Source organism: Pyrgilauda ruficollis, unplaced genomic scaffold (assembly GCF_017590135.1).
Source record: "Pyrgilauda ruficollis isolate IOZ18807 unplaced genomic scaffold, ASM1759013v1 scaffold28, whole genome shotgun sequence".
Lineage (NCBI taxonomy): Eukaryota > Metazoa > Chordata > Aves > Passeriformes > Passeridae > Pyrgilauda > Pyrgilauda ruficollis.
In genome coordinates this window covers 3,629,316-3,653,190 of record NW_024524155.1, presented here as the reverse complement: position 1 = coordinate 3,653,190, position 23,875 = coordinate 3,629,316, and the positions used below count along the sequence as shown (strand labels likewise).

Here is a 23,875-nt window from a genome sequence, read left to right as displayed (position 1 = left end):
ATGTGAATATGAGGAAGAAATTCTTTATTCTGCAGATGACTGAGCACTGTAACAGATTGCCCAGAGAGACTGTGGAGTATCCCTCACTGGAGACACTACAGAAATGTCTGAATACAGTCCTGTGCAAAGTGCTCTAGGCTGACCCTGTTTGAGCAGGGAGATTTGACAGAATGACCTACCTTGGTCCCTTCCTTACCCATTCTGTGTAAACATGCACTCAGAGCTGCCATAATCCCCATAAGCATTTACTTGGCCAGGTACCTTCTTTTAGTTAGCTTGATTTTTATTTTTAGTTCTAAGACAACATTTGTTTATTTCTGAGAAAGCATTTCTACAAAGAAGGGAAAAGTTTTATTATATTCCCTGGATTGTGGCTATCAGGAGAGGAGAAGAAACCTGCCGAGGTAAGCAGTCCTATAAAATTCATAGCCCTCCTAGCAAAGTGGATCTGCAGAGGTCATGCTAACATCAGTAGAGTTGTGGTATTTGGCAGGGTAAATGATTACTGGATACATCCCTTGCTTGACTTAAATAAGCTCTACTAAGGTAAATGATTCTGCCACAAATTAAGGATGGCACATTTACCAGTAGCTAATGTAATGTTTCTCAGCTCCAACACCTGGCAAGAATTCGTAAGATGGGACCAGCTTGAAAAACAGTGTGAAGTGAATTACAATAGCGACTGAAAGCAAAGAATTAATATTTTCATCTTAAAGGTGCCTTATGAATCTGATATTAACTTGCTATAATTTGCTTAGAATGGTTTAAAACATCTTTAATATGCTCCTGACAATCTTGTTAACACAACCTATTTCTTTTTAAACACATATTGAGTCTTACCAGAGGCCGTGTGCTACTGTTAGACTAAATCTTCACAAATTCTTACAGAATTCTTACAGATCTCAGCTTATAAATGTTTTAATTTCCTTGATCACATAAGGGAAACTGAACCTGAAGGGGTTTGCGTTACAGCATGAGCTGTTATTGAGGGACTGAGTAATTGGGCCAGTAAATTTGTATCACAAGTGGAATGAGTCTGCATGTACTGAATTGCAATCTATTTGTATCAAGAGGTTTTTTTTTATTCTACATTTTTCATTTCATCACTAAAAACACATATGTTAGTTTTCAATCAGTATGTAAGGCAAAGGCATGAAATGGCTTAGTTTAGCCTCTCTTTCCATGTTGACAACAAGGTAAATAGGTTAAATTAAGGCTGCAATAGTAAAACTCTAATATTAGTGTTGAGCATCTACAAGATTGACTAATGAAAGAATATAGAGTAACTTCACCCTAGCTGCCTAATGTGAACTGGTATTTGTTGACCAACCAGAGCTTCTGCGTACAACTTACAGTTTCACTGATGAGGAGTCATTTTTCAAGATGTGTCCTACTATTTTGCCTTGAAGTCTTTGTAAGAACTAATTAAAAATGTAAAGCTTCCTTTATACTGCAGTAAGCATCTTTGTTTTAGATCCAGGAAGCAGTGATCCCTAGTGTGACAAGCAGATAAAATCCTGCATGTGTGTGGTTTTGCCTGTCTGAAGTTGGTTTGCCCCTCTGAGTTCAGTGTCAGAGGGCACTCTGTCTGTGTATAATACAACATGCTTTTTATTTCTCAAGAAGCCATGCTGATGAAGTGTTGCACTGTTTAGGACAGATTTGATTGCTCTCCAACTGTTGCATAGGGATCAAGGCAGGGGGAGGGAAACAAGTACATCCTGGTTGAACTGAATTTTCTTTTGTGTCCAATACCATCTATGATAGCTTATTTATCAACCTGAATAGATAACAGAAATGTTATAAATACTACATTTTTGTGAGAGAGTAACTTCCACAGATTCTTGGGGTTCTTTGTAGAGATGATTTTTTTAACATGGAATTGAGAACTGACATCAGCTCTAATAACTGGTTTTGGTTTTGTTTTTTTTTTTCCAAAGGCTAAGTTCATCCTGGCCTTGCAAAACTTCTAATTGCTGAGCAATTGTTGTTTTTTTATTAATAAACATATTTTTGCAGATTTGGGTTGTGTGAGAATCCTTAAGTATCTGGACTGTTAGTTTAAGCATGAGCTTTTAGGAGAGAGTGATGTTAAATACAGGTGACTTTCTCTGTTGATGCGTGTCATTGGTAAACCCATTGCAAAAGGAGTTTAGATGTACTGTGGTGGAATGTGCAGCTCCCTTTTTATCCTGCTGATAATTACAGTGAATATCAATTCAATTTCTATTTCAAGAAGAAATGTGCTTAAATATCTCATATGTACTAACAGAACCACACACTGGGTAAGGTTGGAAGGGTCCACCACGGGTCATTCGGTCCAGCCATCCTGCTCAGGCAGGGTTAACCCTGAACACTTTGCATGGGATTGTATCCAGACATTTCTTTAATATCTGGGCCCCTCAGTTGAGGAAGAACATTGAGATGCTCGAATGCATCTAGAGGAGGGCAGCAAGGCTGGTCTGGAACATAAGCCCTGTGAAGAGCAGCTGAGGGTGCTGGGGTTGTTTAACCTGGAAAAAAGGAGACTCAGGGGAGATCATGTCATTCTCTACAACTAACTGCAGGGTGGCTCTAGGAGGGGGAGGGTTGGGCTCTTCTCCCAGGCAACCGCTGACAGAACAAAAGGACACAGTCTTGAGCTGTGCCAGAGAAAGTTCAGGTTAGATGTCAGAAAAAAAAAAATCTTCACTGGAAGTGTGATTAGGCACTGGAATAGTCTGCCCAGGGAGGTGGTGGAGTCACTATCCCTGGATGGTGTTCAGAAAAAGACTGGACATGGCGCTCAGTGCCATGGTTAAGTTGATGGGGAGGTGTTAGGTTAGGTCATAGGTTGGATTTGATGATCTCAAAGGTCTTTTCCAACCTAGATCATTCTGTGATACTGGTGAGGGATACTCCACAATCTCTCTGGGCAATCTGTTACAGTGCTCAGTCATCTGCAGAATAAAGAATTTCTTCCTCATATTCACATGGAACTCCCTGTGCATCAGTTTCTGCCCATTGCCCCTTTCCTTGTTCCTTGGCACCCCCAAGAAAAGCCTGGATCCTTCCTCTTGGCACAGCACCCTCCCTTCAGATACCTGTGTACATTGACAAGGTCCCCTCTCAGTTGTCTCTTCTCAGGGCTGAACAGGCCCAGCTCCTTGAGCCTTTCCTCATGGGAGAGATGCTCCAGTCCCTTAATCATCTTTGTTGCTCTCCACTGGACCTGTGTCAGAGCTCCAAGTCTCTCTGGCTCTGAGGAGCCCAGAGCTGGACACAGCACTCCAGCTGTGGCCTCAGCAGGGCTGAGTAGAGGGGCAGGATCACCTCCCTTGACCTGCTGGCAATACTCTTCCTAATGCACGCCAGGACACCACTGGCCTTCCTGGCCACAAGGGCACACTGCTGGCTCTTGGACAGCCTGTTGTCCACCAGGACTCCCAGGTCCTTCTCCACAGAGCTGCTGCCCAGCAGGTTGGCCCCCAGTCTGTACCCGTGCATGGGGTAATTCTTCCTCAGGTGCAGGACCCTGCATTTGCCTTTGTTGAATTTCAGACAGTTCTTCTCTCTCATTGCTTCAGCATGTTGAGGTCCTTCTGAAGGGCTCCACAGCCCTCTGTGGTATTGGCCACTCTTTCATGTCATCAGTGAATTTGCTGAGGAGATATGTCTTCCATCCAAGTCTTTGATGAACGAGTTAAACAATACTGTGCCCAGTGTTGGACCTTGGGGGACACCACTAGTGACAGGTATCCAACTAGACCTTCTGCCACTGATTACAACCCTCTGGGGTCTGCTGTTCAGCCAGTTCTCAGTCCATCTCACTGTCCACTCATCAATTCCTCACTTCCTGAATTTGCCTGTGAGGATATTGTGAGAGATGGTGTCAAAAGTCTTCCTGAAGTCTAGGTAGACAATATCCATTCTCTCCCAGCATCCATCCAGGTAGTTGATTCATCACAAAAGTCAGTCAAGTTCATCAAATGTGATTTTTTAGTGAATCCATGCTGACTATTCCTGATCACCTTCTTGTCATCCATTTGGATAGAGATGGTCTTCAGAATGAGGTGCTCCCTCACCTTTCCTGGGATTGAGGTGAGGCTGACTAGCTGGTAGTTTCCTGGGCTCTCCTTCTTGCCCTTTTGAAGTCTGGGGGGACATTTGCTTTCTTCCACTCTTCAGGCACTCCTCCTGATCACCAGGACCTTTCAAAGATGATCATGAGCTGCCCTGCTGTGGTGTCCACCAGCTCTCTCAGCAGTTGTGCATGCATCCTGTCAGGACCCATGAACTTGTGAATGTCAAATCTCCTTAGGTTTTTTCTGACCCAGTCCTCCTTCACCAGGGGAGGGTCATGTTTACAATACTCCTTTACCCTTCCTGGTCTTCAGACCAGGGTCAGAGATTCCTGAGGAATGGTCTTGTCAGTGAAGGCCGATGTGGAGAAGGCATTCAGTAACTCTGCCTTCTCTGCTTCCTGTTTTCATTATAACTTCTGCCTTTCTGAGCATTATGACCTCTAAAGCAGACACCTTCACAAGTGATGGAGAATTATTCACAGAACTACTGTATATCCGGACTTGGAAGGGACCCATAAGGATCATGAAGTCCAACTCTTAACATGAATGGCCCATACAGATTTTGGATGGATCCACAACCATGGCATTACTGGCACCATGCTCTAATCACCTGAGCTAATCTCAGGGTCATTGTTTCAGCCTGTGGGAACCTGTTCTGGCAGAGACACTAATTTACTAATTTAGTAGTTGCAAGGAGTATGCATTTCAGGTTCATATGGAGTACTTTCTCTAGGGTGTTGGAATTTATTTTTTTCTTCAGGTACATGCTAGCTGCATTTTTTAAAGAATACTTCTTATATATTGTTTAGTTGTGACAGGAGCATGTTTTTCCCTTTTAGATGGCATGTGAGCTTTACTTCTCATACAATGATAGCATGTTCTTTAGGAGATAAATGTGCACTTGAGACTAAATGATGCCCAGGCTGCTACAAGCAAGGAAGTGTTTTACTAAATTGTAAGAGCAATCTTGATATGACTCTAGTAAATTTGCAAAAGGGTACAGAAGTACAGGAAATATTATTAGTTGTCCTCTAATTTCAATGTTGTTCTGTCAGAAGCTAGTTTAAGCCATTTACAGGACCCATGAGGGGCTTGAGATGAGTTGATGTGATAAACAGTTCTAGTTTTTTTAACCTTTTGAAGAACTCAGTTCCAGTAATCATCCCTTTTTCCCCCTTTCCTTCCTTTGCTGAAGGTCATCACATTCCAGTTTCCTAGATGAAAGGACGTTACCAGAATCATTGCACAACTTCTATGCAAGAACAATTGGCAGGGTGGTGTCTGATCTGGCCTTTTTTGCATGGTCTTAAAAATGCAGCTGCATACTGCCAAAAAATCCAGTTACTGGAGAATTTATGTAGTCCTGACAATTATTCTAGGCCTACAGTTGAGCAGTTGTGGACAAAGCTCTGACCTTCAGGAGATGCTTGGGCTGGGAAGGGATTTAGAGGTCCTGTTTTCAGTGCACTGTTTGGGTTGTGAGTGGGATTAGCAATGATACCTACTCACTGCTGTTTCCAGCACTGCTTTGATTGTCTTTGGGCTCCCAGAAAACATGGTGGAACTGTACTAGCAGTTAACAGCCTGCTACACCTGTGGGTACCAATGGGGCTGAACCAGCAAATGTTAGTAGAGCAGAACACTGGATATATGTTTGTTGCATAATATTGCAAACCCTATTCAATTAGCATGTGTAATCACTCTTCCAAGTGTAGGATTTTATAGTGGATTGAGACTGGACAAGTTGAAGTACAGAGAAGAGTACTTGCACAGAATGCAGGGAGAAAGGCAAGCAGAGGATGAGGAACCTGTGCTCAATTTTTGTTTGATTCCCAGTGCTTTGCTTCACCACAACTACAGCTCTCTTCAGATGGTAATGACATGTGATGGGTAGTGAGCCACTGGGGAGAGATGCCATTGAATATATTTTCAAGTTCTTGGTAATATTATTGTAGCCACAAGTTTTTAAATGAGTAATAATTAAATTACTTGATGCTCTAGAGTGAAGTAAAAGCTGATAGACTTTTGAGACCCACAAAACTAAAGAAGGCAACATCTTCCAAATCTGTCAATTGCTTTTAATAGGTGATTACATCTCTGTAGAGAACTGAAAGACTCGTTCTTGAGACTTGTTTACATTGCAAAGCATTCTTCAATCTATAAGGACAAATCTAGAATCATAGCCTGTTTTTATAAGTAGGAGTTTAGGGAAGACTGTGAAGCAGTTGCCAACTACAAATTAAGATTACTCTTTAATCTTTAGTCTGGAAGGCTCCCAACAACATGGAAAAGGGTGTGAATGTTTAGAGGGGAAAACCATACAGGTGATGAAATTCCTTCTGCTTTTCAACACTGTAAACTCCATGCTTTATGGGAACACAGAGAAGATGTATGTATGGCAAAAGCTGCATTCCTTGTCCTGGGAGAGGGGCTGATCACAGCACCTGTGTATGTTACCTTATTACTCATGAAATCTGATTTGTATTTTGATGCAATTGTACATCACTGACCTGACATATCAGAAATTGTTGTATTTCTCTGTAGGAGATGTGCAGATGCAGCTTTCTCAGAAGATGCCAAAATAGGGTTTTTTTCTGCATAAAGTTTGCTGTGGACACTTGTGTATTTATTGATTGCCTCAATATTAGAAATGCAAGTAGTGGCTTTTGGCCCACTATTTTTAGTATCTTGCAGTTAGCTTGGTTCTTTTCATTTTATTGCGTTTCTTTCTTCTTCTCAACTTCATTTTGCAGTCTGGGTTATTTAAAATGACCAAGTAATTGGTCTGAAAGTATAAGAGAAAGCTGGGTCTGCAGCAGAGGATCTGATCTGATGTGAATAAATTAAAAATGTAGTTTCATAAGTTCAAGAAGCCTTTGTGTTTTACTGAAATCTTACTGCTTTTTGGGGAAGAGGAACTAAGCTTCTGGAGAAATTCTGGAGGAGAAAAGATTAAGAAATAATACTGTAAATGGGGAAGAAGAGATGTCTTAAGTGGCAGTCAGTGCTATTAAAAATATCAGCTTCTACCTACTAACGATAGGCCAAGTTTTGCAAACGTAACAGGTTTCACCTTTTTTTCTTATGCTATGCCTTTGATGGGGTTTTGCTTTTGATTGCCTGCTTGTGGGTGGAATGTCTGACACTCTTGGCAGCAAATACTACATAGGTTCTTAAAATTACATTTGTTCTGGCCTGGAGCAGAGCTGTGTGGGTGTTGGATGTTTCTTTGAGACCTGGCATTCCTGTTAGTTAATCACCTTATGTTATCTACAACTTTAAAGGAAGCCATGAATGTCTAGCAGCCACCTTCACTATGCAGCATAGATCTGCATGCTGTACATTTAATGGTTCGGTTTATGAATCACTCACCTGGACAATGTTTGGGTAATCAATTATCCAGAAATATACTTTGTGGACCAGAAACAAGTAAGTTAAATATTACTTGTTATAGTCTCATCAAAGGAATAATGCTTAATCTCATAAGCACATTAGAGTATTAGTTGATCAGAAATGTATTATGATCCGCTTAAGTGAGATGATGTGAATCTTTTTCTGGGCAATACAGGAACATAATACAGTGTGCTAGGCTAGAATTTAATTAACTGATAGATAGGTTGTTCTATACATATATCTGAACATTTGAAATATTTAAATTGTACTCGCTGTCTAATGTCCTGTGTACTAATTTTGACAAATATCAAAGAATCCCTACAGAAATGGCTGAATACATAATAAATTGGCTGCTGCCACTTAACTGAAGTGAGCTGGATTATCAGAAGTAATCGGTTTAATTTAAACCCAGCTCATTTTAAGTGAAAAAGGTTAGGGAGCAGCCACGTGATAGTTCAGCAAAGAGATCTAAAGAGGAAAGTAGTCATTTACAATAATGCAGGCAAGCAGGATAAAACATGGTGAACAACACCAGCTGATTCAATAGGTTTTCCATTAATTACTCAAAGTGTAAGCAAACTCTTCTTCAAGATGCAGTTACTAGTGAATTCTGAGAAAACTTTGTATCTTGTTTAAAAGCAAGTAACTGCCCTTTTTTTTGCCAGGTACTTCTTGATTGAAGGAAAACCTGATACGGAAAAACTAGGCAGTGCTTGGACTTAATAGTTGTGCCTTTCCTGGTCCATTCAGACTTGTCAGAAAATGCATGATTAATCTTGGTTACATGAAGGAGAAGAAAGTACAAATCCCAATTTGCGTTTATTTTTAACGCTTCCATAAGCACAAGCAGGGCATTAATGTCTTGTACTTCAGTTTGAGGTCTTGTATTGCAGTTATGGATGTGACTTATGGCAACTGAGTTCAGTCTCACCTTCAATTCTTTTCTAGGGAGAGCACGTGTGCAGCAGCTGGCAGAGAACACGAGATATTTCAGGAGACGACTGAAAGAGATGGGCTTTATCATCTATGGAAATGAAGATTCCCCTGTTGTGCCTCTGATGCTGTACATGCCAGCAAAAATTGGGTATGTTTGACAGCATAACTTCTTAACCATCTTCTTTAAAGCTAGGTTGGTGTAAGAATATGAAGAGTTTTCTAAATATAAGAAAAGATTGGTTTTATTTTTGCTTTTCTGATCATTACTGAGGCCTGTAAAATATGGAAATTTCTCTAAGTCATCTTGAGAAAAGTAAGGCTTGTAGCTTGGGACATCAAGAAAGCACTTTGAGGATGCAATTTTGCCTCTATGTGTCACGTTTTAAAGGTTGGGTTGTGTGTTTCCATTATATTTATATGTAAAATGTATAAATGTGCTGAAGAGGAGCTGAAATTGAATGGAAATTAACATTAAAAGTCACTGGAGGAAATCTTTCAACTAGCTCGTGGAGAAGGAGCCAACATTTTCGTTGATGAACTTTGAAAATTAGAAAAGGAAAAACAGCGGGGATGGAACATGATGGAACACAACAACATGTATTTAATGAATTTCAAGTTTGTAAGAGGTCTAGGTGTAATCACTCAGGCATTGGTATGGTAAATACTAAAACAACTACATAGGTTGTTAAATTCTGTAGCACATAGGTTTATAAATTCTTGCCAATTTGTGGGGTGCTGTGTGGATAATTAAGGCTAAAATTCTGCAAGGAGGATACATAAAGTATATATTGAACATTTTTTCAACATAAACAAAAACCTGATTTCATGGATGGCTTGGCTTTGATTGCTACTTTTCAGGGTCTGTATAACGCAGTGCTCAATCAACACTTTCAAATTTGGAAAACATAATTTCATTTTATGCTGTTCTGAACATCTCTAGTGCTTGACTAGCTCAGGCTTCAGTCTGACACTTCTTATGAAGCTAGATACCCTTGTTCTCCACCCTTCTCAGTGTAACACAGTTTTAAATGGCCTGTTACCTTTATGGGTGCTGCAGACTGCATGTCCAGCACACAAAGGCAGCTGTTTCCACTGCCCAGCTTCTCTACCAGTCAATACAATTTTTTCCTTGGAAACATTCATGGAAATATTTATTAGCTGAGCAGTTGGGCCAGTATCTTACTTAAAATGAGCAAGAACAGAGAGCACTGATGAGACTTGGCCCTTAGGATCTGCATTGGATTTACTTGATCTTTTCTTTGTCCCTTGTAACCTGTTTGTAAAACAGTTTGAGAGTAGTAAATGGATACAAAATGAGGTGTATCAGGATGCACCTATTTATAAGGAAAATAGTTGTGGCAGAAAATGTAAAGACCTAGTCAAAGAATGCTATTTTACATGTCCTTATAAACCTCTTAAGTTTATTGCTGCTTCTCACAACAAGGTCTGTTCAAAAAGGATTAACCATTTCTCGTGGCCTGTAGAAATACCCTCAACTGCACTGCCGTTACAGATCCGATCGAGATCTTTGTGTCTCTCATTGTATAAGTCACAGCCACTACTTTCTTTAGTCTCCTTAACAATTTGTTTTGTTGAAGATAGTGTGTGACAGTTGCATGGTATTTTTGCATCTTCTTTAAAAATATTAGGTATCATATTAAATTATCTCAGTTTACTCTGGTGACTCAGTGATTCCCGTGATACTTAAAAAGTGGTGCATTCTGTGATGCAATGATGTACTTTAATAAAATTAAATTCATGAACACAAACCATCTTAAAATTGCAGAAATATCCGCTTTGGGGCATTGCAGCATGAGGAGCTCCTAGTCAAACTTCTGAGCCAAAATCACTCTTTCCTTTTGGAAAGATTTCCAAGCTTAGGTTACAAATCCATTTAGAAACAGTCTGCTAAAAGACCAGTCTCTGCCACATATAATCTTTCATCTTTGTTAGAACTTAATACACTCAAACCTTTTGAGAAGGACCACCTTGGGACTGAATTTTAAAAAGGCTTTTGTGAGCAGGCATTTCTGCCTCTAAAAAGAAAGCACTGGAAGCTCCAAACTGTGGTGTGACAGCCTTGCTGCAACAAAGGCCTGTATGGGTTACCATCCCGAGTCCTGATGCTCCTGCTCTGCCTCCACTGGAATAACTGTGACTGTCTCGTTCTCTCTGGCAGCGCGTTCGGGCGCGAGATGCTGAAGCGGAACATCGGTGTTGTGGTTGTGGGCTTCCCTGCCACCCCCATCATCGAGTCCAGAGCCAGGTTCTGTTTGTCTGCAGCTCATACCAAAGAGATGCTTGATACAGTAAGTGTCTATCTTGTCTTCCTTCTGCTTGTGCCTGCTAATAAACAGATTCAACAATGGTCTGGGTTTTGTGCACTGGTTCAGTGTTTGGTACACAGCATAGTTGAACCTAATCTTCAAAGCCCTTTGCAATAGAGCTGGCAATGACTCCATCTCTTTCCTTGCTTTAACAGTGTGGAATGGCTGCTTAAAGTAAATCTTGGGACTTTTCTTGTTCTGTTTTAAAAGGAGACAGTCTCATTCTTGTGAGACAGTGCTTTTTACCCTCTTTAAAGGCTATACCTTCCGTTGAACTGGTTAGAAGGAAACATTTTGCATCTTCTGACCCTAGATGCTAATGGTAAGGAAAAAAAAAGCCTGAGAATCTCCAAAACATTTGTATTCCTCTCAAAAGGAAGCACATGATTATTAGTGAGAATTTTTCTTCCAGAGATTACTATTCCTGTTCTTGTTTAAAGCTTCAGAGCGCTGTATCTTAAATGACCCTGTCCTAGTGAGTCTGTACCACATGCAATGCCTTACTTACCCTTACTGGCACTTGCAGGGGGAATGGAGGTTCCCTCGAAGGAGGCCTGCATCACAGTTAGGAGATGCTGCCTTCAAAAGTAAGGATGGTGCTTATTGTCTGAGTAACAGAGTTGAAAGAGGATTATGTGAATAAGTCTGACTATTCTTAGTATGTCTTAGCGGTAGCTACATTCAATTTTGAGTCTTCCGAATAATCTTTTTTGATGGACATGTGTACATGGCCTGTCTTAGGCACTGCCAAAGTTCTGCATTGCACTTTTTTCCCCACTTTGAGGGTCTGTGACTCAGAATATAAACTAGGCTGAGTCATGAGTTTGGACTTCATGAGAGTAGATTCTGTCCTATTCAGAGACCTACTTCAAAGAATCCCATAGGATACAGTCTCAAAGAGCAGAGGTGTCCAGGACAGCTAATTGATTTCTCCTCCCCAGTCCTTCCCTGAAGAATGATCTATCCTGATTTGAAGGAGAGGAAATGTGATGGGAAGCCTGCATGGATGAACAAACCAACAAAAATATATAATGAAAGTGTATAAGAGGGGCAGGCACAGACAGGTGACCAAGGAAGAATAGAGAGACAGTCCAGAGCATACAGGGATGGGGTCAGGAAAACCAAAGCCCACCTGGACCTCAGTCTGTCAAAGAACATCAAATGTAGCAGGCAGAGCTTTTATGGGGCATTAGTAGCAAGAGACAGACAGAGTAGAGAAAATGTGGAGGACTGTTGCTGAATGGCACAGTGAAATCAGGTGAGAAATGCATTCAAGAGGCAAGGGTACTCAGTGCCTTTGTTGTCTCAGTCTACTGGTGAGACTTAGGAATCCTGAGACCATGAGGTTAGTGGAAAAGGGTGGAGCAGTAAAGACTTACCTTTGATGTGAAGGAGGCTCCAATAAAGGAACATTTAAATAAAATCAACATGCACAAGGTCCATGGGACCTGATGAGCTGCATCCACAAGCATGGAGGGAGTTGGCTGTCACTGCAAGGCCGCTTTTGATTATCATCTTTGGAGGAAGAGTTTGTGGTGGCTGGGGGAGGCTCCTGAGGACTGGAAGACAGCCAATGTCACCTTCTTCTTGAAGAAGGGCAAAAAATTGTAAGGAACTGCAGGTTAAAAAGCCTTGCCTTTATCTTGAGAAGATTGTGGAGAAAAAAAAATCTTGAAACTATTTTTGAACATTTTGTGGATAAGGTGATTGGAAGTAGTCACAAAGTTAGGAAAGGGAAATCATGCCCAATGTATTTGATCAGTTGGTAACACTTCAATATGTGAACAGCAAATAGGATATCTAACAGATATTTATCTAATGTCTTACAAAAAAATAGACTCAACCTTTTCATATTTGACTGCTACAGAACTTGCATAAAAATCAGCAGCTTAAAATGACAAGCTTTTAAAATTTAATATCTGTCAAAAAAAATAGTAAGGTATTGTGTGGTGTGAGTAGTTTCACAATGTATGTGTAGTGTCACTGAGTAGTATCACCCTGCAGTGTATCTGTGGTGCTGTACTTGCTGCTCCTGAGTTGTTCCTGCCTGTGAGAGATTCCCTAACACTCCAACAAGAGACTGCTTAAGGAATTCCTTCCCAGCTACTTGTCCTGCTGCTCTTCCTTTAACTATCTCAGTTTAATTGTTTCTGTTCCAAATAAAGTACTTTGAATCAGTACTTTCAGAGAAGACTCTCTCCTTTGCTTCCTTTCACCCTGTATAAAATAAATAGTTTCAGACTTGGCTCAGAGTGTGGTAATAGACCTGAGTTCATTGACACAAAGGAGGGAGCAGTAACTTCTGGGACAGGTGGGCATGGAGTGGGGATGAATGGATAAAGATGGGAGGAAGGAAAATCAGGAAAGCTGAAGTCTCTGAAATAACATTGCTGCAAAGTGAGCTAAAACTGAAACTGTACAAACTTGATGTGCACTACCTGAGCAATTGTGCAATTTTACAGTTGGTTAGGTTCTTGGTCTTCTCTTTTAGTGACTAGCTGGGGCCTTTGCCGTAATAAGCTGCTTTTGTAGGGTCTGTATAAATACCACATTTGCACTCTTCCAAAATCTATCTGTAACTTTTATTACTCTGCTTTAAAAACCTTTTTTCCTGTCAATTCTTTCTGCATTTTCCAAAAAATGTTTCAAATGTTGTGCACTTAACATAAGACTCACTGCTAGAGTACCTCTGTAAGTGTTAAATGTACTAAATTGAGGAAATGCTTGTTCAATATATTAGAGTTTGTCTGCTAAGAAAATTAATCCAGAGCAAAATGAGGTGTGAATTTTGAAGTGGATGAAGAAATCCTGATTTAGCTCAGTATGTGGAGGCTTTTTTCCAAGTTAGCGTAACCCCCTTTACGGTTCAAAATAGCTGCATGCTCAGAACCCAGAACATTGGCAAGAGGAGTTAATAAGGAGCAAGTCTTTGTATCAGTGACTTTGTGCAGTGTTTTCTTGTGATGCAGTGAAAAGGGATTGATTTCAGGCAGCTAATCATTGAGGCAGACCTCAGGTCTAATCCCTCTTGCTAACTGTGGCAACAATATCCAGGAGGAGGAAGAACTAAAATGAATGGGCTTGGGGAGAGCTGGCAGACAGCTTCTTCAAGTCACTGACAGAGGAGACAACTTGGTATCCCATCTGTGTATTCATGGATGCTAACTAGAGCTCTTGAGGTATTTTTTTAAACAAAACTTATCCAGGTTTGAAGCATAGGGAAGAAAGGCTTGTCTTGCAAATAATGATATTTGTAATGCTTCCTTGTTCTTATTAAATACACCCACATGATGAGGAACAGTTCTTAGTTAAAATTTTAACTGTTTTATGTAAATAAAACTTCCTTGCCTAAAAATATTTGGCTTAGGATCAGAGTGAAGTCCCTCATAACCTGCATCGCTGTGGGCTGTGCTTTCTTTTCAGTGATGAAAAATATATTACACTCTCCTAAAGTCAGAGTACACCAATGCCATTTCCTTTGTAGTCTTTGCTGGTCACATGGTCCTTTTTGTTTTAAATTAATAAAATCCTAAATCTGCATTCAAGAATAACAGTTAACATACTCTTTCAACAGAAATTCAGCTTTAAATTGCTTCCATATGGGATCTTTACTTAAAGCTCTGGCAGACTGTGCCCACACTTTTGTTTTGTTTTGTTTTGTTTTTACCAAGGTCCAACTTCTGGGTTTGTCGTTCCCCCAGACTTTAGAGTGCAGAGGTTTTTGCTGCCAGATATAACAAGCATGAAGAGCCATTGTTTAAAGAAACAAAAACTTGAACTATCCATCTAGGAAGAAAAAACATGTAGGGCTGTTAACCCCCATCTTCCAACCGTCCTCAAGAGACAAGCATTTGACGCAGATTGGAGCATCAGTGTTGAATTAGTGACATTCTGAAGCAATGCTGAATGTACCGGTCTCAATAAATTTACAATTCAAGGCAGCAAAGAATGCCAACCTTTGAATTAAAAAAAATCATATTGGACTTGAAAGTGATCTTCTGAATTAATTGAATTAATTTTTGTCACTTGCCTAGATAAAATAACTAGCATCACTTGCTATCTCAGATTTGTCTGCAGCGATTGATTTATTTTGTACTTTGCTCTAGGAGTGTTCTGTAGAGAAATGAAGTTTAGGATTTGGCTTTTAACAGACCCTATTGTCTGTGGACCAGTGTCTTATCAGAGATTGCAACATAATGGAAGTATGATTAACTGAGCTGGGTCTTCCCTCATTTCTTACGCAAGCAGATGTTTGATCTTTAGTAAACTTCATAATATTTGAGTTCAGGTCAAAATGGTGAAAGGCTGTGCTAATTCAGTAGAATGTTCTGGGTCATCAGTTGCTTGAGTGCAGCCTTTGTGGCAACCTCAGTGGAACTTGCTTTCCAAGGAGAAAATGCTTAGGATCCTACCCAGAATAACTTTTTATTTTTCTTTCCTTGGATTGTCTGGCAAAAATCTCCTGTGCCATGTTGTTTATGACACACAGCTTTCATCTGTAGTTGTATGTGGACAATGCAAAATAACCAAATGTAGATATAACAAAGATAGAACTTGTTAGCTCTCTATTATAGTTCGTCTTTGCTATTTTGCAATTTAAAAAATACAATAGATCAGGTTTGGTAACACAGGTTGTTTTCAAACTGAATGAGACATAAGGAGGAGTCAAACCTCAAACAAAATGTACATTTTTTTTCTATTTCAATTTCATTACCTCCAGGAAGGGAAGAACACTATTCTGTTTTTCTGTCTGTGAATAGTCATGGGGTTTGCTGGATATTATAATCCTGTTCTGGAACTGGAGTAGTCAGGTGGATGCATAGGCACTCTCAGTTAAGTGACCAGTGCTGTTTATGTGGTCTCAAAATTTTTGAACGCTAAAATTAAAAAAAAAATAGTATGCACTTCTGAAGGTACCAGCTTCTAGCACAGTAAAATCTCAAGTAAAATGGCTGTCAGAGTAGTCTGCAGGCATGCATAAAGGAAGGTGTGTGGATAACTTGCATCTGTCTCCTCTCCTGATCTACTGTGGTCTCTTTGTCAGGCTTTAAAAGAAATCAATGAAGTTGGGGATCTTTTGCAACTGAAATATTCCCGTCGCCGTTTGGTACCTCTCTTGGACCGGCCGTTTGACGAGACAACGTATGAAGAAACCGAAGACTGAACTCCCTCCATGTGCCTCAGTGGGAGGGACACACCCCATGGACACTCCGTGGCACACAGGCCACAGCATCTGTGAACAACACACTTGTGACTGCTTAGTATAAGAGACATTTCCTCACAATACTGAAGTGGCCACATCAGCTCTAAATGGCATTTTGTAAATAGGGAGAAGAGAAAAAAATTCTTTGATTTCTGTGTCTTCAGGGTCTGGCCCTAGAGGTGCTTGGCTTTATTTTTTTCTTGTTGCTTTTTTTTTTATTTATTTGTCTCATTGAGTTCACAGCAACCTAAGTTGGCTGTGGCTGATTAGTTCAGACTTCGTATGCACCATTAGCCTCCCAAATGCTGGCTGAGATGTTGTGAGCATGTGTGACGCTGGCATGGCAGCATTTTCAGTGTCACTGCTAGGTGTCTGATCTTCCCAATTAGGAATAAGCTGACCTGTCTGTTTCTGGAAACTTCCTAGAGAAACTGTTGATTGCTAACTTTGACATATTTAACAAGATGGATAATCAACCAAAGTTTTGTTTTTTTGTTTGGTTTTTTTTTTTTTTTTATTTGCAGTTACTTATGTTTAAAACTTGAATTTAGCCTTTTTAAAATAAATGTGTTGTTGACGTGTTGCTGACAGGACCATTGTTCCCAAACATTTATTAGTTTTATAAGCCACAGGCAGAAGGACTTCTGGAACTGTAGCCTCTTTTCCTTCCCAATATGGATACCAGATTGTCTCCTGGTTTTGACACTAATTGTCCTTTTGATAGAGGGTAAGTGATGGAGAGGGGTTTGGTTTGGTTTGTTTTTAATACTTCTGTTTAAAAAAAAGAAAAAATATGGGTTGTATATGTGTGCTTTCTCATCTTCAGGTTAGTTTTTCTTGCTTTAGAATTATTATAAAGTCATGAACAAGTCACTAAGTCCTAGAAGGGAGCCTTTGGGTTTAAACAAACTAGAGCAAGTCTTGTGCTTAGTCTTAAGACTAAGCCCCTTAATGAGCCGGCCTATACAAGGGATGACTATTAGGAGAACCATCTATTTTATGCAGATCTGTGAAAGACTGCTGCCCTTTGCTATGCTAACTCACTGTTTCTTGTCATCTGTGAGGTGTTCTTCCCTGGCCCTGTTATGCATATGGATAGCTTGAGTCTTGTAGTCATACATTACATTTTGGCTGGCCAGCAAAGTCCCCATTGGCAGCTGCATATCTGTCGGTCTTCCCTGAAGAGAGAGAACGTCCTCACAATTGCATTTAGTTTGATATCTTTACTCTTTTGTACTTCTGTTACTTACTGATCAACACTGCTCAAATGAGCGTTCGCTGAGCCAGTTGCTGTTTGGAGTCTTTATTTGCAAGTTTGATACTGTCCCTCTGTTTCAAATAGATGCCTTTGCTCTAACACACCTTAGAACTGGTCTGCTACTTAGTCTTTACTTCTTGAATTCTTTCAGTGAACAGAATGGATCAACAAAAAGGTACCGAAAGTTTTAAATTAGTCAGTTGCAGTATAGTTTGTGTCTGTATTTTATATTTAGACATACACGATTTCTGCAAAGATAGTAAAATGTTAACATTGTGTCAGTTGGGTTGGGCCAGCTCTTCAGTTTGGGTTAGCAAAATACTTTCTGCAGGTTACTGGGGTTTTAGAAACAGACTTATCATCATAATACTAAAGCAGAGAGCAACTCAAAGCTCTTTGTGTGGTGCTGAAAAAAAAATCATTCTTTTAAAGTTCTTTAATGTTCACTCTGCAACTAACAAGGAGGGAGTGTTTTGGCCACTAGAACCAAGCAGTTCTGCAAATACATGTGGTGAGTTAAAGCAGAATTGGCTTCTGTTTTATAGACTATCTAACTTCATGCATTTATAGATCTTGTTACTTTTTAATGTAATGGAACTTCAAAACACTGGTTCATTTTTTTACCATTGAATTTCAGAAATTTAATTATATGAGAAGAACTGAAATTGACTGTTTGAAAATAGGTCCAGTTAACTGTTTCTGTCTTAGTCCATTAATGTTGGTTGGCTCTTCTTCTGGAGCTGAGTGCGGAGTCTGAGAAGTCTGTATGTGCAGCTTGGATAGTTATGAAACAGTCTCATGTGTTCAGGCAGAGTTAATAAACAGCAGTTAGCTGAGCTTGCTTTCTCACCCATGTTCTGCCCAGGACTAGCTCTAACATTCCAGCAGATTACCTGCTTTCTGACTTCAAGAAGCTTTACTGATTTTTTTGATTTTTTTTTCTCTCTGGATTGTACTAGGGAACAATAGGAGGTTAGTACAGGAAACCCTGACATCAGCCCTGATCCTATTAACTTGATCATTAAATGGTTTAAGAGCAGACAAAACGGATCAATCTAAAGGCTTGGATCAGTAGGTAGCTGTTTTTAAGCATTCACAAATGCACAGTGTGTTTGTCTGCTGTGTAGCTGACGCAATTTGGAAACTGTGATGCATTAAGTTAGAAGTGGGTTATCATAGATTCTACAAGTGTTGAATCTTAACCTTGTCTCTGGGAATCAGTTTTAGAGCAGCTTTGGAAGGGAGAAAAGCATCTGGGAAAATCTTCATAATATAGATAAATCCTCTGTAATACTTCTGAAATAGTCAGTGTTCAAAAATTACTAGTGTCCATTTGGGTTCTAGTTGCATTTGTTGAGGAAATTGTGTTCAAGCTTCTGCCTTTTAGTATGTGTCTGCTGTGTCACGCTGTCTGCATATAACTTTGAATTTTGAGTTGCAAATGCACTTCAGAAATAATTCTGGCAGTTAGCATTTGCAGAGTACTTGGTTACATTTCAGCCTTGCCATATCCTTTTTGGAAAGCAAATCCCCCCACTCCTCTCTGAGGCCTTTTGTTCAAGAGAAGCTGTTTTGCCAAAGTTTGGTAAAAATTATGAAACCTGTTGAAACTGCTTCTGAAAAAGTAAGAGTTACAAGCCCAAGATTTCACACTTTTAATTCAGTAATTCGCTGAGCTTGAAAGCCAAGAAAACCTTTTTGCATCTCCTAAAACAACTCCAATAAGAGTTTGTGCTAGGCAAACCTACAGCATGTATGCTGTCACAGTGTAGGATGGATTGCTGCTTTGATATTTATGTACTGACCAGAAATCTGTCTCCTTTTTCTCCTGGCAGTAGAAATGAATGAAAGAACCAATCTTGAGAGATCACAAAGGAAGAAAAGCTGCTTAAGAAATAAAACTTCAGTCCCTGCCAACTTTTCAGAGACATTCTAATTGAAAATGACTCCTGGTATTTCTTAAGAGATGCAAAATTGAAAAGAAAATGAAGGCTGCTTTTGAACAAAGGATTTTGCTCAGTACTGTATATTGGCTAAACTTACTCATAAATATACAACAGTTACCTTCCCAGTACCTCTCTGAAGAACTAAGCAAGCAAGTTTTTGCCTCTGTCGAGCAGAGTGAAGAGTTTAGAGCCATAACTGTTTTTAAGGCTAATATTCTTTCACTTGTAAGAAAGTTGAGAAGCTCCTATTACTGAGCATCAGCAAAGAGTGGGAGATCTGCTTCTTGTTAGAAACTGGCTTTCCCAAGTAGATCTTTGTCTTAAGGACCCTGATTAATAGTTTTCCTTTAGTTCTTTGGCAGAGAAGAAACCAATTTTTTTTGTGTCAGAATATTCAGGGCCTTCATTTTTGTTTTTTACACAACACAAACTTTTGTATTGTATGTTTATGGTTTATTTAACTCTAGTTGCTCTATCTTTTCCCTTCTAAGCAGCATCCTTAATGAACAGTTCTGGTTCTTGAGTTACGGGTGTTATATGCTTCTGCTTCAGGCAAAGACTCAGGAGCGAGTTGAGCAAACATCTGAAGGAATTGCATTATCCATCCTCCTCTTGCTGTTTCCTGTAAGAGTGCAGATGTGATACTCACTATCAGAGCTGCACCTTCACAAAGAACAGGCAAGGGAAGTGTGCCCATAAAATCAGCAATTCTGTACTGTGTGGATGAAGGACTGATACTGCAGAGATGGAGAAAAGGGGTAGTCAATAATTGCTTATTTTCAGGTGTACAGGGATCTTTTATGTGTACTTGAACAAGTACCCCTAAATCAGGAGAGCAGTTTTCAGTGCCTGAATGGACACTCCTCTAAAACTTTTCCACACCAAATAAGTACTTTTTCTCCTTCTGTGCAAATTTTTATTTGTTTTCCTCTGAAAAGCATTTGGCCTACAGCTGTTTGCTTGTTCAGAAGCCATGTTATCCATTCAGGGAGATCACAGGAGAGGTTGGAAGAAAGCATGAGCATGACTTCATTTCATCTAAGAGAACACCTTGCAGCACTGGATCTGGAGCACTATGCATGAGCCCCCTTGCTGCATCACAGAGAAGGAAACTTGTGGAAATGTATCCCAATAAAGAATGCTCAGTCAGAATGTATGCAGTTTATATATATTATTTTTACAGTTTATATTCAGCATATGAAAGGGTCAAGCATGCTGGGATCTGTGTGGATGGCACCTTCTGCATGGAGATTTGAGGCACCTACAGTCTGTTCTGTTTTAGCACCAGTGAAGTGCTGAGCTGTTCAGGAATGCTTAGTATGACCCCTCGGCAGGTGCATTGTTGCCTTTGGTGCTGGATCTGACACCCAAGTGGAATTGGACCACTATTTGGGAAAAGCATGAGTCATTTGACCTGCATAACCTCAACATGCTTTTAAAAGGAAAAAAAAAATCTCCAATGCCATTTTGATGGCTTTGTATTCCTGTAAACATTCCCAGCCTTGCAGTTGTTCACCTGTTCAAGGATTCAGACGTAATACTAGAGCACAAACATAAAGTGCTTGTGTGAAGTATTGTGCTTTACCTTTCACTGAAAAGAGAAGCATTTGTTGCAGACATTGGAGCTGTTGTGCTTATATCCCCAAATGGGACTGGGTGAAGCAGATGATGACTGTGGTGTGTGTTGAAGGCCTTAAGCTGTGATTCTTGGTATGAAGAATTAAAATTAAGACTGACCTGGAGGAATGCAGTGGATTTTAACCCACAGAAGAATACTCAGTGCTCTTAGTTAAGCAGTATGTGCTGCTGTTTTCTCGGGAGGGAGAGGTTCAAAATTCAAATTGTGTGTGAACCTGGCTAGCAGCTGTTTAAGGAGATGTCTGTACGTGGGAGCCAAAAGTAGTGCAGTCCTCTGCACCGATGTTCCTGTGCAACTTAAGCAGTTCTTGTGTACTTCCATTGGTAACTTGTTCCTGGGCTGCTGAGAGTGGGAGACTTACTGAGACGGTCAGGGACTTCAGAACCAGTGGCAGCTAGCAAATTCATTTCCTCAACGGTAGGTGAACAGGTCTCACGTGAATATGCCAAGGCCTGGTGCCGTTCCAGAAATACCCACAGTGAGGTGAAACATGCACCAAGCCATCTGACCTTTGTAAACATTCTTTTTTTTTTTTTGCCAAAGCTCATCCTATTCGGACAGTATTTCTGCTACCCCCTAATGGTTTATTAAGCTTAATGCATCTCTAGCCTCCCAATATTAACTTCAGACCCACTTGAGAGAGAACTGAGGAATGCTGGAGCCTGAGGCTTTAGGCTAGCAGCCCCAAAGCCAATGGTGGCCCACATTTCCACAAGCCCTGGGCAGAATTACCAAGTCACAGCACTTCGTCTTAAATTGCACTGTATTCTTATGCCTCTGTGTTGCTATAATGTACATATATATTGGATTTTTTTGTAGATAAGACATTTTAGATAAAATTTTTAAATGGGCCCCCCCAAAATATTTTATGCCAGATGTCTAATTTTTTTTACACTTGTGATTAACATGAATATGGATGCTTTGTGGGCAGGGAAAAAGATAAATGGATGGTACATTGGCTTTAAAAAGGTAACAATGCATGTTAAAAAAAAAAAAGCACTGGAGAAAAAAAATGCTTGGGGAAATAATTCATTCAAATATATTCTATGTTCTGCATAATAAAGACTTTAAAAAACTACTATATCATGATTTTGGCACTTTTTTCTTAGTGAGGCTTTTCCCTATTAAGGAGACTGAACTCTCTCTTCTTTCCCAGTCCCTTTCCCACCCACCCCCAAAATAAAAACCTCAAAAAAATTCAAGACATGAGTTTTATACTGGAATGACTGGGTAACACCACAGCCTGTTTGAGAGCTCAGACAGATCATTGTTCCCCTCTAGCCTTGTACTCTAGAGCCAGGAAACCTTGCATGAGAGATGGATGCTTAGCTGGTTTTTGGCAGTCTCTGGTCCATCGTACAGCAAAGCTTTGATGTGCAGTCTAGAAAAGCCGCTTCTGTTGTGGAAAGACGCCTGCAGTCGTAGCTGCTGTTCCTGATGTGCAGCACTCCCACGATGAGTGCCTGCTCTAGCTCGGTGCTGGCCCCAAAAAGCTGCTGTGCTTGAAAGCTAGGCTGCTACCCTTGGGTGCTGTTAACAGTGTCAGGCTGCTCTCAGCTGCTGTGCTGCTAATGAGATGTTTGAAAGGGCTTCTTGATCCATCTCACATGGGATTCTTGACCTCACATCTGTCTTGCAGTTTGTGTCTTGTTTTAAACATTTCCTTCCATTCATTTCAGCCCTAAGTCTGCATAAACCAGATGTCGGTATTTGAAAAGGAGGTGCAGGTCCTGATTTTAGCTGTGGGTACACAAATGGGCCCAGGTGATTTGTAGCTTTGTGCTAAGGCTGCTGTAGAAATGTGGAGTTTTTCCTTCTAGGTCTCCCTTTTTGGGACCGTGCCAGCACTGGCACTTCTCCTCAGTAGGCTGCAAAACCTCCTTTCAGTGTCCTTCCTTAATAATTTTTTCATAGTCCTTTCCCTAATTTCCTTCATAGGCTCATGAACGTCTGTGGAAATGCTGGAAAAGACTCTACACCCCAAGTAAACAGCCACTCCATGTTTCCAACAGGCTTTGAGAGCTGGATAAGATGCTGCAGGCGCAGAAGACAGCAGAACATGAAATAAAGACTTCTTTTAAGTGGTAGAAATTTTCTCTCGCAATTCGGGAACAGCCGGGGCTTTCACCGGGGAGCACAGAGTCCCGTTTCTGTCGCGGGCCGGCTCCGGAGCGGAGGGGCCCGTCCCCCCTTCCCGCAGAGCGGCCCCAGCCCTGGCGCTCGGAGACGGGGGAAGAGGGGCGGCTTTTGCAAGCTCTTTTCCCCGGGGGCGCGGCGGGAGGCTCCGAGCCCCCTGCCCGGCCGCGTCCCCGCTCCCGCCCCTCCGTGCCGGGCGCCTCCATCCTCCGCGCCTGCTGCGGCCGGGCCGGAGCCGCCGGGGCCCGCGGCCGCCCCGCCCCGCCGGGAGGGCGCTGCGGCTGCCCCGGCGGGAAGCGCCCGGTGCCGCGGGGCTTGTGCGAGGCCGGCGCCGCCGAGGCGCGGAACAAAGAGGCCGGGCCGGGCCGGCCCCGCCGCAGGGGCAGCGCGCCGCGGGCACCGCCGGTGGAGGGGCGGCGGCCCCGGCCATGCAGCTGCCGGGAGGGGAGGAGCGGAGCGGGCGGTGGCGCCCCGGAGGGGGCAGCGCCCGGAGGGAGAGGGGGGAGGTCTGGCAGTGCCGGCAGCCTCCGAGCGGGGCAGGGGCGCGGCGGGGCCGTGCCCGGGGCAGGCAGCCGCGGTCCAAGGCGGGAGGGGCTGCACCGGGCTTCATGCGAGCAGGAGCCTCTCCCCGCCGAGCGGCCTCCCGTCCGCCCGCCGGTGCCTGCAGAGCTGCGGCAGCACCGGGGAGTGACTCGGAGAGGGGAGGAGAAGAGAAGGAAAAGAAATCGGATTGCCGAAAGGATTAGGAAGTGGGGTGGGGAACCCAAGCTCTCTCCCTCCCTCCCTCCCTCCCTCTCCACACACATTTGTGAAGCTTTTCAGAGTTATCCTTCAGCATCAGTACCGGCGGGCGACCCGGGGGAGCCGCGACAGCGGAAGGTGCTCGGCAAACTGCAAGAGCGATCAGAGGGAGCGGAGTGGCCCGGGCCGGCGGACCCTGCCCCGGCCCCTGCCCGCGGGACACCGCACTTCC

At 41.8% G+C, this 23,875-nt stretch overlaps 1 protein-coding gene across 1 annotated transcript in view; it reads left to right on the top strand.

Moving 5' to 3' along the window:
- SPTLC2 (serine palmitoyltransferase long chain base subunit 2) overlaps nt 1–21,844 on the top strand; it is a 67,901-nt gene extending 46,057 nt beyond the window's left edge. The window contains exons 9-11 of the mRNA XM_041471990.1: nt 8,406–8,541; nt 10,573–10,702; nt 15,765–21,844. Coding sequence (XP_041327924.1) covers nt 8,406–8,541; nt 10,573–10,702; nt 15,765–15,884 — 386 coding nt within the window. The 3' untranslated portion in view covers nt 15,885–21,844. The remainder of the gene's footprint in view (nt 1–8,405; nt 8,542–10,572; nt 10,703–15,764) is intronic.
- Nucleotides 21,845–23,875: the final 2,031 nt, after the last annotated feature.